Source organism: Microdochium trichocladiopsis, assembly GCF_020744255.1.
Source record: "Microdochium trichocladiopsis strain MPI-CAGE-CH-0230 chromosome Unknown B0I36scaffold_7, whole genome shotgun sequence".
In the NCBI taxonomy this organism is placed as follows: Eukaryota; Fungi; Ascomycota; class Sordariomycetes; order Xylariales; family Microdochiaceae; genus Microdochium; species Microdochium trichocladiopsis.
Genome location: NW_025763550.1, coordinates 816,856 through 834,471, shown reverse-complemented (window position 1 = coordinate 834,471; position 17,616 = coordinate 816,856). Strand labels below are relative to the sequence as shown.

The 17,616-nt window shown below is 57.9% G+C and overlaps 5 protein-coding genes across 5 annotated transcripts; 3 read left to right on the top strand and 2 right to left on the bottom strand.

Annotated features, from left to right (window-relative positions):
- Positions 1-124: 124 nt before the first annotated feature.
- Positions 125-5,047, top strand: B0I36DRAFT_138483 (CPSF A subunit region-domain-containing protein). Its single transcript, XM_046148331.1, has 5 exons — positions 125-2,330; positions 2,396-2,715; positions 2,767-2,940; positions 2,996-4,244; positions 4,340-5,047. Exons 1-5 carry the CDS (start codon positions 233-235, stop codon positions 4,900-4,902), a joined length of 4,404 nt encoding a protein of 1,467 aa, XP_046010236.1. The 5' UTR covers positions 125-232; the 3' UTR covers positions 4,903-5,047.
- A 273-nt stretch (positions 5,048-5,320) lies between these two features.
- On the bottom strand, positions 5,321-6,212 carry B0I36DRAFT_364639 (uncharacterized protein; the record flags this gene model as incomplete). The annotated part of the gene is made up of 2 exons (XM_046159001.1): positions 5,321-5,710; positions 5,775-6,212. The coding sequence occupies 2 exons, from the start codon at positions 6,210-6,212 to the stop codon at positions 5,321-5,323; spliced, it is 828 nt and encodes a 275-aa protein (XP_046010235.1).
- A 1,100-nt stretch (positions 6,213-7,312) lies between these two features.
- B0I36DRAFT_364638 (U6 snRNA phosphodiesterase Usb1) lies at positions 7,313-8,524 on the top strand (the record flags this gene model as incomplete). Its single annotated transcript, XM_046159000.1, has 1 exon — positions 7,313-8,524. The coding sequence occupies one exon, from the start codon at positions 7,313-7,315 to the stop codon at positions 8,522-8,524; it is 1,212 nt and encodes a 403-aa protein (XP_046010234.1).
- Positions 8,525-8,962: 438 nt separating this feature from the next.
- Positions 8,963-13,215, bottom strand: B0I36DRAFT_247531 (oxidoreductin; the record flags this gene model as incomplete). The annotated part of the gene is made up of 5 exons (XM_046150318.1): positions 8,963-9,077; positions 9,143-10,755; positions 10,853-10,883; positions 12,841-12,899; positions 12,961-13,215. The coding sequence occupies 5 exons, from the start codon at positions 13,213-13,215 to the stop codon at positions 8,963-8,965; spliced, it is 2,073 nt and encodes a 690-aa protein (XP_046010233.1).
- A 1,682-nt stretch (positions 13,216-14,897) lies between these two features.
- On the top strand, positions 14,898-17,277 carry B0I36DRAFT_364635 (Bromodomain-containing protein; the record flags this gene model as incomplete). Its single annotated transcript, XM_046158999.1, has 6 exons — positions 14,898-14,990; positions 15,057-15,151; positions 15,208-15,888; positions 15,947-16,208; positions 16,268-16,802; positions 16,859-17,277. The coding sequence occupies 6 exons, from the start codon at positions 14,898-14,900 to the stop codon at positions 17,275-17,277; spliced, it is 2,085 nt and encodes a 694-aa protein (XP_046010232.1).
- Positions 17,278-17,616: the final 339 nt, after the last annotated feature.

The window sequence follows — 17,616 nt, the reverse complement described above, 5'->3', positions numbered from 1 at the left end:
GGACCCGATTGGCAGTTCTGCAGGGCCGGCCCTGAACCGCCCCCACCCTGTCGACCTCGAGCTCGAATGCACCTGCACCATTTGGGAGCTCTGAACCGCGCTAAAGCGCGTTCCGCAGACATCCAGCTAAAATTGCTTCGCTTTCGACTTCACGAGAGCTGCTTGCCGCTCGAGTTCAATCGCAAGCAGCAACATCCCCTCCCGGCGATGCCTCGGTAGCGTCGAAGGAATCATGCAGTGCTACTCGGAGCTGACGCCACCGACGGCCGTCTCCCATTCTGTGGTCTTGCCCTTCCTCACACCCCAGAGCAACAACCTCGTCGTCGCAAAAGCCTCCCTCCTCCAGATCTTCAGCACAAAGAACGTCTCGGCCGAGTTCGACAATACGCACGACGCACAGACACAGACCGCGAGCCGGTACAATGCGCCATACGACAGCCGACTGACCGACGATGACGGTCTCGAGACCTCTTTCCTCGGTGGCGACTCGATGACAGTGCGCGCCGACCGGTCATCATACACAAAACTGGTTTTGGTGGCCGAATACCCATTGACGGGTACCGTGACGGGCCTTGCACGGATCAAGACACAGAAGTCCAAGTCGGGTGGAGAGGCGCTGCTGATATCTTTCAGAGACGCGAAACTCAGCATGGTGGGGTGGGATCCGGAAAAATACTCCCTCTACACCACCTCGATTCACTATTACGAGCAAGACGACCTCCAGGGCAGCCCGTGGGAGGCGCCACTGAGCAACTATGCCAGTATCCTCACGGCGGACCCGAGCAGCCGCTGTGCTGCTCTCAAGTTCGGCCCCCGCAAGCTCGCCATCATCCAGTTCGCGACGGCGGATGAGGACATTGAGATGGACGACTGGGATGAAGAATTGGATGGGCCACGACCGGTCAAGGAGCAGGCCACAGCCACTGCGAATGGAGCTAGCAATACTCAAGAGACACCAGTTTCGAATTCGTTTGTCTTGCGCTTCCCAAATCTTGACCCGAGCCTCATTCATCCTGTGCATCTCACTTTCCTCCATGAGTACCGCGAGCCCACCTTTGGTATCTTGTTCTCTACCATGGCCCCATCGGCCGTGCTAGGTCGCAAAGACCATCTCATCTACATGGTATTCACCTTGGATCTCCAGCAAAAGGCCTCCACTACCATCCTATCAGTCACCGGTCTGCCACAAGACTTGTTCCGCATAATTGCCCTGCCTGCGCCTGTGGGAGGCGCGCTCCTGATAGGCGCAAATGAGATGGTGCATATCGACCAATCTGGCAAGACGCACGGGGTTGGGGTCAACCCGTTCGCCAAGCAATCCACATCTTTCAGTCTCAATGACCAGTCTGATTTGGACCTGCGCTTAGAGGGCTGCGAACTGGAAAACCTCTCTCCAGAGACGGGGGAACTGCTCATAGTTCTGGCTGATGGCCGGCTAGCTTTGCTCAAGTTCGAGATTGACGGCCGTACAGTTGCTGGGTTCCACGTACAAATGGTGTCTCCCGAGGCGGGGGCCTCCATCGTTCAGACATCAGCGACAACACTCAGCAGAGTCGCAAAGAATGCCATGTTCGTAGGCAGCGAAAGTGGAGATTCATTGGTGATCGGCTGGGCACGGAATCAGCTTCCAGGCGGCAAGAGAAAGGCGCGGGCGATTCTGGAGGCTGCAGAAGACATTGATATGGACGATGTGGACTTGGAAGATCTGGAGGATGATGATGATCTGTACGGTGAATCATCAGCCACTACCAAACAGACGCCTTCCTCAGCTGTGCGTGGAGCGAAGAGTGGGCAACTGCATTTCCGCGTACACGACCGCCTCGTCAGTATTGCACCCATCCGCAACTTCACCGTTGGGCAGACTTCGGTGCCCTCCAGTGAGGTCGAGAAGGCGAATGTTGAAGGTGTTCGAAGTGACCTCAGCCTTGTTTGTGCTACAGGCCGTGGCGCGTCCGGTGCCGTATCCATTATCAATCGACAGATCCAACCAAACGTGATCGGACGCTTTGACTTCCCAGAGGCCAGAGGATTTTGGACAGTTTCAGCACACAAGCCCATGCCGAAGTCGATGCAGGGAGAGAAGGGCACTGGGATAGTGGGTGCAGAGGCAGATGCTGCGGCGCAGCATGACAAGTACATGATTGTGTCAAAGGTCGACCTGGACGGTTACGAGACGTCCGATGTATATGCTTTGACTGGCGCCGGCTTCGAGGCCCTAACCGGAACCGAGTTCGAGCCTGCCGCGGGACTTACTATCGAGGCTGGAACCATTGGTCAGCGGCAACGAATCATCCAGGTTCTTAAGACTGCGGTCCATGTGTACGACGGAGGTAAGTCTTCCCCATCAGACGAGGCTCGTCCGGCGAACATTGCACTCATTCGTCTGCCTGCGTAGACTTTGGCCTAAGTCAGATTTTGCCAATGCTCGATGAGGAGTCGGGGGCTGAGCCCCGCGTGGAGAGCGCAAGCATCGTTGATCCATTCATCATGCTCGTTCGCGAGGACGCCTCTGTCTTCATTGCCGAGATCGACTCCGACCTAGAGCTGGAAGAACTGGAGAAGGACTCGGGAAGTGTGCTCGCCACGACGAAGTGGGCTACTGGATGCCTTTATGACGATGTCAAGGGTGTCTTCTCAAGTAAACAGCCACAGAGTGGCTTCAAGCCTGGGGAGAACATTGTCATGTTTCTCCTGAGCAAAATCGGCGCTCTATATGTAAGCCTGTCGTTGTTGGTTTCGCACAAGTTGACTACTAACCAGATATAGGTTTACTCGCTTCCAGACATTAGCAAACCCCTATATATCGCCGAAGGCCTCTCGTTCGTCCCGCCAATTTTGTCGGCCAACTACACAGCCAGGCGAGGCACAGCGAGAGAGAACCTGAAGGAAATACTGGTGGCAGACGTGGGAGATTCAACTTATGTCTCTCCGTACTTGCTGGTGAGTTGAGCTATGATTCTAGTGTACCGGAGTTCCACCTGCTAACAATCCACAGGTTCGGCAAGAGAATGAGGACATTACGATTTATCAGGCTTTCCGTGTCCCATCCGAAGACGCAAAGGAGCTGTCTGATTACCTTCACTTCCAAAAACTGTCAAATCCTACCTTTGCGAATGTCACAGAACAACTCGAGGACGAAGAAGACGATGAGCCAAAGAGGAACCTGCCTATGCGCAGCTGCCAGGACATTGCCGGCTACACGACCGTCTTTATCCCTGGCGATTCACCGAGGTTTATCTTGAAGACTGCCAAGTCTGTGCCCAAAGTCATAGGCCTCCAAGGACGTGGCATCCGTGGCATGAGCGCTTTCCACACGGAAGGATGCGAGCATGGCTTCATCTACGCTGACATGAAGGGTGTCGCACGTGTGGCGCAGATTCCAAACGGAGACACCACCTATGCCGACATTGGCATGTCTCTGACGAAGCTCTCACTCCAGGCGGACGTGCACTCGATTGCGCATCACCCAACGTCTGAGACGTTCGCAGTGGGCTGCGACATTCCCGAGCCTTTCGAGCTGCCTAAGGAGGACGACTACCACCGAGAATGGCAGAACGAGAAGGACCTCGTGTTCAAGCCCACGGTACCCAGGGGTGTGATCAAGCTGCTGAGCACCACGAACTGGTCCGTTATCGACACCGTGGAGCTCGAGGAGTGCGAGACAGTCATGTGCATAGAGACGCTCAACTTGGAGGTCTCCGAGTCGACCCATGAGCGCAAGAACCTGCTCGTTGTCGGCACGGCCGTGGCCAAGGGCGAGGACCTGCCGATCAAGGGCCGGGTGATAGTCTACGATGTGGTAGAGGTGATCCCGGAGCCTGGCCGGCCCGAGACGAACCGGCGCCTTAAGCTCGTTGCCAAGGAGGACATTCCACGCGGCGCTGTGACTGCGCTGTCCGAGATCGGCACACAGGGTCTCATGCTCGTGGCTCAAGGGCAGAAGTGCATGGTGCGTGGCCTCAAGGAGGACGGGTCGCTGCTGCCCGTGGCATTCATGGATATGAGCTGCTATGTCACGGCGGTGCGCGAGCTCAAGGGTACGGGCTTGTGCCTGATGGCCGACGCTGTCAAGGGTGTCTGGTTCACGGGGTACACCGAAGAGCCGTACAAGATGATTCTGTTCGGTAAGAGCGCGACGATACTCGAGGTGCTGACGGTCGACTTCCTGCCTGACGGCGACGAGCTCTTCATTGTGGCGTGTGATTCGGACGGTGGTGTCCACGTCCTGCAGTTTGATCCCGAACGTGAGTTGATACCATTCTACCCTAAACTCCCATGTCCCGCAACCAAACAAAGTACAAGTCACTAACGAGTGCGGATGCCCGTCGCCATCAAACAGATCCCAAGTCCCTGCAGGGCCATCTCCTCCTCCACCGCACGACCTTCTCCGCTGGCGCGCACCCGCCCACACGGAGCAGGCTCCTCCCACGCACGCTGCCGGCAACGTCGGACTACCTGCTGCAACTGCAGTCCCAGACCCTCCCGTCCACCAACGGCACCATCCCGCCGCCGCCGCCGCCATCAGTCATCCTCTTCTCGTCCCCGACCGGAGTCCTGTCGACTCTCGCGGCCCTCTCGGAGCCGCAATACCGCCGCCTGTCATTCCTCTCGACGCAGCTGGCCTCCTCTCTCCCGCTCTACTGCGGCCTGAACCCCAAGGAGTACCGCAACCCCGCGAACCCTGGAGGGGTGGTGGGCAAAGTGTCCACCCCGGCGGTCGACGCGAGCGTGGGGCGGAGCATCGTGGATGTCTCCCCCTCGGGCATGCTGGGGCGATGGAATGAGCTTGGGGCTGGGCGTCGGGCCGAGATTGCGGGCCGTGTCGGGTTCGGCGGCGGCGTGGACGAGGTCAGGGAGGTGCTGAGAGAGGTTCTGGGCGGTGCTGGGCTGGGGTATCTCTGAGCGTTGTGATGTTGTGGAAAAGCGCGCGCGGGGGTTTTATGGCTACTTTGAATTTAGAAGTTCCGGGGAAGTGGATGTTCATTATAGACGATATTGAGACTTATCATTTGTGTCGGGTCATTCATTCATTCTCTTGCTTGTGATGATGCTGGACGTGTGCGCGCTGTTTGCAGATCCTTGGAGATGAAGTATCATGGTATCTCTTGGGCTACTGACTGCATGATTGAAAGTGCCTGTTCAATTTGGCACTGAAGTCTCTCCGCATTGGGACTTGCACTCGGTCCATGGCTCGTGGGAGAAAAAGAAAGAAACATAACAAAATCTGCAAGCACGCGCTCTGAGCTCTCGCTAGCGACTATCGTCTGTCGCATAAAACCACCACCGCAATATCCCAACCAACCGACGGGCCACCACGCCTTTACTCTGCATGGTGTCGCCTGCGCAGACTGCCAAATGTCCGCTTGAGCCCGCCGCTGAGCCGCTTGCTAGTCGACGCCCTGCGGGAAAGGTCGCCACTACCACTTGCACCGAGTGGCGAGCTGCGAGAGTTTGATGGAAAGGCGCCCGAGGAGCTGCTGCGCTGCCGAGTGATGGGGGTGGTGCCGTTCTTAGCGCCCCTACCGACCTCGCCGGGGTGCTGCTCCCTGCCGGAGGCGGATGCCCTGCCCGCCTGGGGCTGCATCTCGTAGACATTGGTGCCGTTGGCTGAGCCCATGGACTTTGACTTGGCATGCTTGCGGGCTTTCCGATCCCGCTCGATGGTGAAGGATGGCTCTCCCTTGCCCTTGAGATCCTCTGGGTGGTACGGCTGCCACAGGGATTCGTTAGTTTAAGTGTATACCGACAGATCAGGATCCCAAGGACCGGCTTACCACGTGCTCGTAGCGCGCGTAGGGCCCGCCTGGGGCGTCTGAGTCCCGCATAAGGTCGTCGCCCTCCTCAAAGTCGAGCACGCGGCCGAAACGGTCGGTCATGCCGGGGGGCACCTCTGCGGTGCCCGAGAGGGGCACATGGTGTTTTAGAGAGTCCTGGATGCGCTCGCGCGGGGTGGCGCGGAGGGCGGCCATGTTTGTCTCCTTGACGGCCTCTACCGGGGCGTAGCGCTTGTCGCGGTTGCGGGAGGCCAGAGTGGCGTCGTAGGGCCCGTCGTGGTGGTAAGCGCCGCCGATGCCGACATCGTCGAGCATGTCAATCTGGTCTGTGCCGGTGAAGTTTTGTTTGCGGAGATGGGGCGCGCGGTTGGCAGCCTTGGTCTCGCGCTTTATCTGCTCGAGGGGCCTGGCGGGCGCCATTGTCTGTGTTGTGGACATGGCTGTGTTGTGGTAAGACGGAGCCTGTGCTGCGTTGAGGTCTGGTGCTTCCAAATCACGATGCAAGAGGGTGTGGCTTCCAAGGAGGTTGAGAAGGGAGAAGATGAGCGGCTGCCGGGCTGGAGCGTCCTTTTGAGAGGATAAAGGGCAGGCAGAGAAACAGGAAGGGACGATCGGGAGGATCGGATGAAAGACCCAAGGGTGACGCAGGCAGCCGAGACTGGGCCAGCTCGTTTATCTTGGCTTGGTTGGGCAGCCGGGCAGGTAGGCAGGCAGGCAGGGCCTGAAGGGACGGGTGCAGGAAGACCCTGCCTGCATCATTTGGGCTGCTGATCAGCAGGAGCAGCAGGACATACCGTAAGGTACCATGAGGTACGTAGCGTACTTAGCAGAGCTCGAGGGCCCTGGAGGGCGGTACGTCATGCACGGCGGGCCACGCGTAAAGAGCGCTTGGCCCCCGGTGCGGATGATGTAAGACAGCGGTGGTGTGGTGCCCAGCGCGGCTCTTTGGGGCCGTTGCGTCATGCGGTGGGGGAAGACGAGACCCTGCAGAGCCGCATCTGCCGGCAACGCAGCCCACCACGCGTCACCCTCACCAGACGGCATGCACAACATACCAGACCAGACCAGAGCATCGGGTCTGCAGTGATCTCCTAGAGATGACTGTTCGAGTCAATGGCAACGTCTGATCAGTTCCGAAACGATCCCACGTGCCTGGTCACGCAACTATCCCTGGCGGCGACCTGACTAGTCGTCGAGAATGGCCCGGATGGGCGCCCGTTGGAAGTGATCGAAGCACCCAGTGAGCTGACAGAAGCCTGCACGGCCACCTCTAATATGGCAGCGACACATCATCTCATCTCACTAGTCCCCGGGGCCTGAGCACGGCCATCAATCTGCTTGAGCGGCAAAGGGATGGGATGGTGCGGAGCCGCAGCGCCGCTGTCTCGTGTCTCAGCCCTAAGGATGGGGCCCTGTCCCAAACAAAGACAGGCCCCGTGCACCATCAAATCAGACGGAGGCTGCACCACCAGACTTGCCCGACTCCCTGGACAACCACCACGTTACTTTGACCTCTGACCGGCCGCCACGACTGAGCCATGGGCCTGGTCGATTACTCTTCAGGCTCAGACTCAGACTCGGCCTCGTCCACACCCGCAAAGAGGCGCAGGACAAGTGCCTCTTCCTCCTCGGCAGTCACCGCCAGAACCAAGCCTCCCCCACCACCACCACCACTGCCGGCCGCCTTCCACGACCTCTACGCCTCGACTGTGCGCGTCAGCACCGTCGACGACCCCTCCTTGCACCAGGGCCGCAAGCGTGTAAACCCCCACAAGGTCGGCAACTGGCCATCCCATCTCTACATCGACGTCCGGCCCACAGACTCGGACCGTGCCCTGCTCGATGGCCTCGTAGCCCGCATCACCAGGCGGCTTGCCACAGCCGCCGCCGCCTCCGACAGCAACACCGCCAGCACGGGCGCAGTACCCGTCTACTCCTTTCTCAGCTCAGACCTGGGCGCCCCCCAGCCACTCCACATCAGCCTCTCCCGCCCCCTCGCGCTGCAGACCGCGCAGAAGGACGCCTTCCTCGACGGCGCCCGCGAAGCCGTCGCCCGCAGCGGCATAGCCGGGCCCTTCCGGCTTCACGTGCTCGGCGTGTACTGGCACCGCACGCGCGAGAGCGAGCGGTCGTTTCTCGTCCTCAAGGTCGCCAGCGCCACCACGCGCCCGCGCCCGGCACAGTCCCCGGAGGACAAAGTACTACCCAAGGGGGACGACGACGACGACGACGCAGCAGGGCAAGATCAGACACCAGCTGCTTGGGGGCCAACGACTACAAACCCAGAGCTCCAAGCCCTCCTGGGCCAATTCAACGCCCTGGCTGCGGAGTTTGGCCAGCCGGCTCTCTACGCAACGAACCCCGCAGGTAGAGGAGGAGGAGGAGAAGGAAGGGGAGGGCCACCATCAACAACGCCAGCCAGCAAGGCGGCAGTTCGTGACGCCTTCCACGTCTCCATAGCATGGTCGCCCGCCATCCCGACGCCTCGGATCAGAGCTGTCACCGCGGAGGAGGCCGCAGCTGGTCTACTGCCTCCGCTCGACGACAGCAACAAGGCAGCAACAGCAGCAGCAGCAGCCGAGGGTGATCCCCAAAACAACCACCACCACCACACGTCCTCTCTCCCACCACCTTTGAGTTCAGCCGCAGGATCTCAGGGCAGTCACGCAGCGAGGCTCAGGCGAATGACCTTTGACATTGACGCCATCAAGCTCAAGGTTGGAAATGTCATTACCAGCATACCGCTGTAATCATGGCCTGTATTGGATCACGCAGCCTTGCCGCATGGTTGTGTGTGACTCAGAGCCGAAGTGGCAAGACAAGGGATGGCACTCGGCCCGTGAAAGTAATGTCATCAGAGCTGGTGGATATAGTCTGAAAAAACTTATATCCAACCAGATCCAAATCGTGCCTGGAAAAGTAATGTGCTTGGTTCGTTTCTATAAAGAGACCAGGAGACTTCTATGAACATACTCCTCTTTTCGTCTCATTCCTCCTATAAACAAGCATCTTCTGGCAATCTTTTGCCTCAATTTGTTATTTCTCCAAAACGCCCGAAAATGTTTATTGTTCCCATGGTGATCATAAAACGCCACGCAGTACTTTCATGTCCTGCCATGCTTGCGAGAAGGAGAATTTTATCGCATCGCTTCGCTCTTAACACAGTAGTTCTTGACTGGGTCCCGCCCTCACAGATCTTCAAAGGCCTCGCGGTCGAGGCCCCATTTCCAGCTCCTTGGAGAGACAGGTAGGCCGAGGAAGCCCTGGCCGAAACGCCGAAATTCGGTCGATATTATGTACCAGCTGTGTTCAAGTTAGTCAAGTTGTCGCACAGTTAGTGGCCGATGGCCGTTGTGGTTAGCACTCACAATGTCTTTGGAGCGTTGAACCAGCCCTTGAAGATAAACTTGAGGACCTTCATGATTCGCTCAAGCTCCTCGGTGGCGTCATTGTGAGACGATTCGTCGTCCGTCTTTGGCCGGCGCGGATGTTCCTCCTGCCTCTCCTCCCAATCTTCCTGAACGGGAGCCTCGCCATCTGGCTTTGTCTCAGCCAACGGCTCTGCAACGTTCGTCTCATCGCTGACAGGTTTGGTCTGGGTCTGCGATTCAGCTGGCATATCAACCAAGTCTCTGAACTTGCTCAGGGCTTCCATGGAATGACTGAGGCGACCGTAAGTATTGAAAAGAGCAACGAGCTCTGTACGCTTCAGCTGCGGAATCTCTTTGCTGTCATTGTCGAACTCGAACAACACTTTGAGCGCTGTTCCATATCCGTTGGTCTGAATCTTCCCCCAAAGGCGGCATTTGTCGCAGCCGACACAATCCATGATGCGGCTCACATTGCGGAAGCGATTTCTGAAGTCTTCTTTCAGCGACGGGCCCTCCCCATTCTTGAACATCAGGCTTTCGTCAAAAATCTCGGGGACAGAAGCGGCTCCCTGGGTGACAGCCAGGACGTTGGCCTTGGTAGCCGCGTCCTGATCCGGATCGCCGGTGCAAAATGTGTAGGAGGAAAGCTGAGGCCCAAGCTTCGCGATTGCGCGAGTGACGAGAGCGTAGTTGAAATACAAGTTGGAGATGCGCTCAGGATGCGTGTGCAGTCGATCAATATAGCACTGGACGTTTGGCTGCCATTCGCCAGTGGACTGGTTGAGGAAGTCATAGCAGAGGTGGGTGCTGATGCTGGCGTGCATACCAGAGATGACACGATAGAAAACCCGCTTCTCAAGGCACTCGTCCTCCGTCTCCATAGCGGTCTCGGTCAGTGTCAGGTCGGGGTTCTGCAAGTGCTGCTCCACCAGTTGCTTGCGATCTGCATCCTTGAGGACTTGCCGGAAGTCGAACGCAGCCGGACCATTCGGGAGCGACTGCGCACCCAGCTTTGAGGCGTGTGGGAATGAAGACTTCATGAAGCAGTTTTCCCTATAAATGGCGTCCCAGACCATCTTGGCGCCCTCGCCACCGTAGCCTGTGAAGCGCTCTGGGTTGTGTACCAGGCTGACATAGTCCCCCTTGGCGCTGGCGCTCTCGTCCTCGGGCACACAGTAGTCACGCTCGTCGCACTCGTCGTCGCACTCGAAAATGCAAGACTCGCCGACGTTCTCGCCAAGACGACCCTGCAGCGGTCGGAACGGTTTCTCCTCCTGGGCCTTCTTGCCAGGATGTTCAGCGTGCGGGCCCTTCAGCTTGCCCAGCTCGCTGGCTCTCCAGGTCTCCGGGATGTCCTCCTCATTCTCCAGAGTCTGCACGGCGCAGGCAATGTTGCCGCACATGCCATTCTCATCGTTCCAGAATGGACATTTTTTGTTGAAGAGGTTGAGGCGGTAATATGCGAAAAAGTCGGTGTTCTTGGTCAGGTCATCGACGGCAGGCTTGACCCTGCGGTTGAGCTTCTCGAGGGTCGAGTACGAGGCGCATGCGTCCGAAACGATGGCTTTCGGAGAGATCTGAGAGAATGTCTGATTAGGATGGTCACATTGCTGGGCAGTGGCGGCCGTGTCGACAACGGGTGGAGAAGTCGTGGCAGCGGCACAGGTCAGGGTGTAACAAAGAGCGAGAAGTAAGGCGAAGGGCGACATACTGCGCAGGCCTCATCGTGAGCGTGGCTCTGACAATGGACAGGCTGCTGGCCCCAGAGAGCAAAGAGGCTGAGGTAGAAGAGGTGCGCCGCGCCCTTCATGGTGTAAGGACAGAATGTAGCTCCAGCGCGGGGAGGGTGGTTCGTCTTATGACGCAGGGCGTCGACGCCGGGGGGTGTAATCGTGGCCTTTGCAAACAAGCTGGGCGGATTTGTCAGGTCGGCAAGAGATCCTAGAAGGACGGAGCAGGGGGGCCGAGGCAAGTCACTTGGGCGTTAGGTGTCAGCCAAGGACAGACGGAAGGTGTCCGTAAGAGGAAGGATCCGCTGGGGGGTTGGCGAGACTGCAGGTCCTGTCGAGTGGTATCGTCGAGAGTGCCCAGGTGTGTGTCGGAGGACGGAAGAAGGTCGAATAGGAAAAGTAGGGAACAGTTTTGGGAAGGAGGACACAAGCTTGTTACAGACAGGGTGCATGAGGCCAGCAGTGTTCCGCACCTTCCATGCAACGCCACCAGCCGCGCCGCCCCTAGCGTCAAGTCAGGGTTCGAGAACCTGCGAACTGTCACAGTGGGCCGTCGCTAAATCGGGACGTGTAACCTCGCTGGCACTGAACCTGCTTGCTCGAGACACGTCTTTAGCGTCCGCTTATGCAGCTGCCCAGGTGCACTGTATTTCCTGCTGGTTTTGAGCGGTTGATGGTAGCTCGAAAATCCCATCGTAGACTCTGCGACGGGGACAGTTATATAGTTCTGAGAGCTAGCAGCTGGCCAGCGACCCAAAGTCTGCAAGTTGTCCTGCTGCTGTGACGGACTCATAGTGGCATGGTATGGTGCCTCGTACGACACCCTGCTCACCCGCTCGATGGAACGTGTTCTTTTCGGCTCCTCCGCACGCTACAAGTGGCGACTGGGCGCCGCTGATGTGCCACCACCTCCACCACCGGCAGTAGCCGTTCAGAGGGTGGGTTTCGCTGTCTTGATTGAGGTGGTAATCCTTTTATTAGTCAGTTTCGCGGAAACTTGAAGACATTGCAGCCCGGTGAGCCGGCTGAACACCACCACCTCCACCCACGTGGCAGACCCATCTGGCCACCCCTGGAATAGATTCCACCGACTCGCCAGCATGGTGCATCATGTTTCACGCAGTATCACTGGATACTTGAGCACATCGAGACGGAAGCCGCGCTGTTTCACAAGCAAGAACTGGTATCTCTGGTGCCTGCACGGGGGACTGGAAGCTTAACACGAGCAATCCAACAGCCGAGCGGTGCGGACTACCGTGCTTACCTTCAAAATTGCCAGCAAGAAACAAAAACAGCACACAATCATCTCAGCCGAATCATGCCAAGCTCAAGATAGGATCTCGCCAGGCCCGCATAAGATAAAATTGCCCATTATCACTATATACAGACTGATTGCGCTGCTAGGTTCAGATTCCTTGCAACTGCCGTCACACGACTCTCGTCCCATTCCGTCTCTTACTCGCTCTCGAACCCTCTCCGCGGCTTGGAGGACCGCGCATGCATGTAGCATGCGCACAGTGTGGCTGACCACCAACCGAGGACGACAACTGCGCTGACTACCTAGGTAGGCAGTCGGGTTGGCGTGGAGCAGCGGAAGAGTGGTGCAAGCAACAGCTTTTAGCCCGTGGTTCCTCTGCCTACGAAGCGATCAATCAATGCCGGTTCGAGTCCTTCTGTGGTTTACTTGATTCCCGGGAACAAGTTGCGGCGGTCGCATGGTCGACGCCATCATTAAATACGTCAAATTCGCTATGCAGTGTGATAAAATACAGGTCTGTGGTGAGGTCTGTCGGAAGACCTTGGTGCGCTCGAATGGGAGAATATCAAGTCGTCTTCTCATGGCGGTGAGCGCGCTCACTGGGGGGGCTGGTAGTTCAGAGGACGCCTGGGAATGGTTAGCTGGCGCTGCCAGAGGAAAGCCCTGTGGCCCTGGTGCCCTGGGCCGGCTGAGTGACTGCCACATACTTGAAAAGGAGGATGTGCGGCTCCGGTTCGTGTACCTCGTAGTGTTCCCATCCGAGACTCTGTCACAAGGGGAGGGGAGGTTAGTCGAAATCATGCACAGAGTGGCCGGGGTCTTCATACCTGGGTGATGCCGATTGCCCTCCACTCGTCTTCCCAAAGCAGCTTCAGTGTGCCTTTTGAACTGTCGTGGTAATCCTTGGGGATGGCCTTGAGCATTGTCTTGGGCAGTTGGACGTGGCGGTACTCAAACTCATCGTCCGAGTATCTCGCAGAGTAGTGGATCGAGTCGATAAACTCCTCGAGCCGAGCGCGTTCGCTGTCCTTGAGCGGCCGGGGCTCCTTGTTGCGGCGGGACATGTCAATGTTGAACGACATGTTGGGCACGGTTCGTTCGGGTGTGCGAGGGCGACGCGAGCTGCAGCGTGCTGGTGACTCCCAGGGAAGGGCGTGCGGAAGCGCTGGCCAAGGGAACGAGTGTGGGTTTTGGAAAGGCAGAGAGCAGCGGCGAGGACGATGCGAAAAGTCGGCGCGGCAGACAGGCAGGCGGGAAGGAGGCGGTGGTGCAGAAGAGCGGAGATCAACAAAAGAGCAAGCAGTGTCGCGTGGGGTCTGGGAGGGGCAGAGCGGGAGTTGCCCGGTTGCGAGGCTGGCTGGTCTCCAGGGCTGCAAGGCTAGAGGCTGCGGCAACAAGGGTCCCTTTGTAAACAATGCTGATGGTGACGTGTGAGGAAGGCACAGCAACACCAGAGCGCACAATACCTCTGGGTGCTCTCAGTAACGCGCACGTAATATGATGACTCGTGACTGAGGGGGGGTTTGTTGAGGATGCAACGGGGTGCCTTTGCACCAGAGGGCTCCGTGGGTTAAATAAAGTGCTGCGGACCACCAGAGTAAACAACACCTACACGGCTGAGGTCATGACATCGTATTGCGCCGCCCGGGCCCCAAGTGAACAAAAGCAAGTGCACACGAGTCGGTGCACGGCGCCTGCATACCACGAGCCCAGGGAATGTTGCGGGCAGGAGAGCCGACTCCTTGTTTCATCAATGCCATCGAGGTGGCCTAGATCTAGCGGGCTCCAGCAATCGTGATGGGGTGAAATGACTTGCTAATCAGCGGTCCAGTGTTTCATCTCTTTGAATCAGCGCTTCGACACCCTCACGGCAGCCAGTAGCGCGGGCGCGGCTCTGCATCGACACGTTACTATGATGTGATGGTGAATGCACAAACGGGGGTCTTTGCTGTGTTTCGGGTGGCGCCGCCAGTCTCGATCAGAAGTAGCAAGCGGCTGCACAAAGGGCGAGAGCTTGGGAGGCAGTGGCCGCCAAACATTGTTGCATGTGGTTTGGAGATGCAGATGGAATCGATCACCTCAAGGTAGTGACCGTGCATGGCATGGCATGGCATGGCATGGCATGGCAACTCTGAACAACCTGGGAACCGTTGAAGTGGTCCCTGATCAGCGTCCTCGGCTCCGGCACCAGCTCTACTGCAGGTGTAACCTTGGAAGCAATGAGCGGCGGGCACCATGGTGTGGTGTGTGTGGCTTCCCAAGAGGTCTGTGGCTGGTGCACGTTCAGCCAAACAGCAGGCTCGACCCACCCTGTGCTTGGGATGAGCAAGCACCCACTTTTCCCCATTGCAGGGCTGCGCTCACTCCCAGTTTGCGCCAGCTCGCCCTCCCTCTGCTGCATCGACTCGACGCGACCGCGCAGAGCACCCGTCGTTGGCATCCAAGCTCGACCAGCTCCCGAGTGCCACTCAGCCCACCCGGCGCAACTCCTCCGCTGGAGCAGACTCGCCGACATAGCAAGCAATCCCATACGACAGGGCCCCGGCGCAACATCATCGGCGCGTGTCAATTGGCAGCTGCGCCAACCTGGCAGCGCATTCTGCGTCCCATCACCCACCAAACACCATCGCACTCCCACAGCCGCGGCTCTAGAGCTTGGCCATCAAAGCCGATCAGGCGGTAGATCCAACCAACACCGCGCATCCCCCGAGACAACAAACAAGCCGGCACGCTGGGCTCAACGAACTCGTACTCTCCAGCAACCATGGACAACAAGCGCAAAGCGAGCGGCGTCAACGGTCACGAGCCCGCCGCGGACACCCCAGATCGTGCCTCGAAACGAAGGAGGCTGCAAGAGGTAAGGGCAGGATGCACCACATCTTGCTGTCGTCCAAAGTCGTTTAACACAGGTCAATGGCAATAGGAATTTGGCGACTTGTCGCAGGGCGAAACCCCCGAATCGACCACGGCGTACGGTCTTAACATCCTCGAAACCATCCGAGCCACCACAGACAAGAAGTATGGCCACAAGTTGCGTGCTTGCGCCTGTTGAACACGAGCTGACAATTCACCAGTGGCCGAGCAGTGGCTCCCTTCTTCGAGGTATTGCCTCCACCGGAGACCAACCCAGACTACTATCGCAAGATCCGACTCCCGCTGTCACTGGACATCATCGAGCAGAAGCTGCTGAACCACCAATACTCCAAGCTGTCCGCTCTCGAGGGCGACTTCAAACGGCTCGTGTCGAATGCCAAGGAGACCAATGCGCGCCAGTCAGAGATATTCGGTGACGCGGAACGAGTGAGAAAGGCAGTTAGCAACTTGATGGTCAAGTACAATCCTGCATACAAGCTCGGCAACTACCAAGCAACAGCTACGCCACTGCCCTCCGAAGGTGGCCGCGATGCGCATGGCGATATTAATGAGATGGCTGCGACTCCAGTACCCAACCGGGTACGGATAAAATCTCGCACTCAGCCACAGCCCAGACAGGTCGAGCCAGAAGCCGACGATGAGGATGCCGAGGGCGAAGACGACGATGACGAGGAGGAAGATGCGGGCGGCCGCTCAGCAAGGAGGAAGTCTTCCAGTCGCACCTTGAAGATCACTACATCAAGCGCTCAGAAGCAAATTACTCGGAACCCAGCGGCAGTTAAGCACGACACTCTCTATGAAAATGTGGATTATAAGGGCCTCAGCTTCCAGCAAGCCCAAGAGAAAGTCGTTGAGGAGATGATTAGGAAAAAGGACGAAGGGTAAGTGCCTATCAATAAGTTTCATCCCGGGCTCCGGACTGACAGAAAGATCGAACAGCGGAGACTATCAGCTTTTCGAAGTCTTCATGTTCCTCCCTGCACGGAGCCTGAAAGACTACTATGAAGTCATTGCGGAGCCCATGTCGGTCAAGAAGTTCCAGAAGCAGGTCCGGGGCTTGCACGGCAGAGGCGATCCAACGTGGGTGAGCGACTTCAAGACATGGACGGCATTTGAGGATCAGGCAAGCCTCATCTGGAAGAACGCATACCACTATAACGAGGACGGCAGTGACATTTTCACGCTGGCACAAGAGTTTGAGGTAAGTGCTTCCGGACGCCTGCGCGGCCAAAGGGTTTATTTTGCTGACACCCGCCATAGGAATTCTTTTATGATCAACTAAAGCAGGCGAAACTGCATGCGCCAGAGCCTCCGGCGCAGCCCAAGATCAAGCTGAAGGTGTCGCAGAATGTCGAGACCCCGACACATCCCAAGAAGATTACTATCCATGTTGGCGGCAAGTCCAGCGCTGGGGCGTCGCCAGCACCTGGAGCAACCTTGTCAAGCGAGGCTGGACTTGTCCGTAGCGGCACGCCCCTGGGCCAAACGCCTTATGTGCCGTCGGGTCCCGGTTCCTTCAACGGAGGTCCGCTCGAACGCACGAGGAGTGCTGCAAATATCACGGGCTCGCCAAGCCCGAGCCTGAGAACAGCGCTCAAGGCCGAGACGCATGGGCATCAGTCACCCGGAGTGGCGCAGAACACGACTCTGCACACTTTTGCGCCACACCCGAGCGTGCTGCGACACGACTCGAACGGCAATCTGCCCATGGGCTCAGCGTCAGCGCAAGCTGCCCCACCGAGGCGCACGGCGACTGATATCCTAGAGTCGCAGAAGTACAGACTGCGGCCGATCAGTAAGTACAGCCGATTGCAGCATAGCAGCATATATAGCTAACCTCGACTTGTGTAGGCGACTCTGCAGCACTGATGAGCAAGCTTGTCATCAACTCTCACCCCGGCCTGCCCGTGGACAACAATCTCCACGTGAGCTTCCCAGCCAGTGCGACAGAGTTTCAGCAGGACATTACGGTCAACGCGCCGCCCACGCATTTCCGGCTGCAGCTGCGACCACACATTGCCTCGTTCCTGGAAGCGGAGCAGCGGGAGTGGAAGCTCCACGTCATGCATGACCAGCAGCGCCTGTACCCTAGTGCTCCGTATGAGAAGCGGAACGAGCCCGTGTTTGACGCCACGATGCGCTACGGGGCCAACCGCATTGAGGTCTCGCTTGTAGCGGCGCTGCCTCAGGGCGAGACAGGACCCAACGGGCTTAACATGGAACTGGAAAAGTTTACGATCAATTATAATCTTCAGCGAGCAGTGTTGTAGGAGAACGTTGTGTTGGGGTTGGAGGGAGGCAAAGCCGGACGATGGTTTTATTTAGAGGAGGGTGGTGGTCGATGGGAGTCCGGGGCAACCGTTTGGGTGGCAATTACTTACTTTTGGACCGGCAATGTCCTATGGCGCAAGACAGGTTTTAGCATGGGATGAGGTGGACCACAGCCAATGGAATTATCAACATGTGTCAACTACAAAGTGCATTGCTCGGCATGAGGGCTTTGTTTGTCATCACGACAAGAAGTGCAGTTGCCCTCGGTGGGGATGGTGACGGTGACGGACATGGATGGAGCTTCGCCGTGCGCCGGCGACCGGAACTCGGCCCCGCCG

Bases quoted from the DNA above. Each gene is read 5' to 3' on its own strand.
- B0I36DRAFT_138483 (XM_046148331.1), top strand. From the start codon at position 233: ATGCAGTGCTACTCGGAGCTGACGCCACCGACGGCCGTCTCCCATTCT. The intron at 2,716-2,766 runs GTAAGCCTGTCG...AACCAGATATAG, and splicing joins GCAAAATCGGCGCTCTATAT to GTTTACTCGCTTCCAGACAT. The intron at 2,941-2,995 runs GTGAGTTGAGCT...AACAATCCACAG, and splicing joins ATGTCTCTCCGTACTTGCTG to GTTCGGCAAGAGAATGAGGA.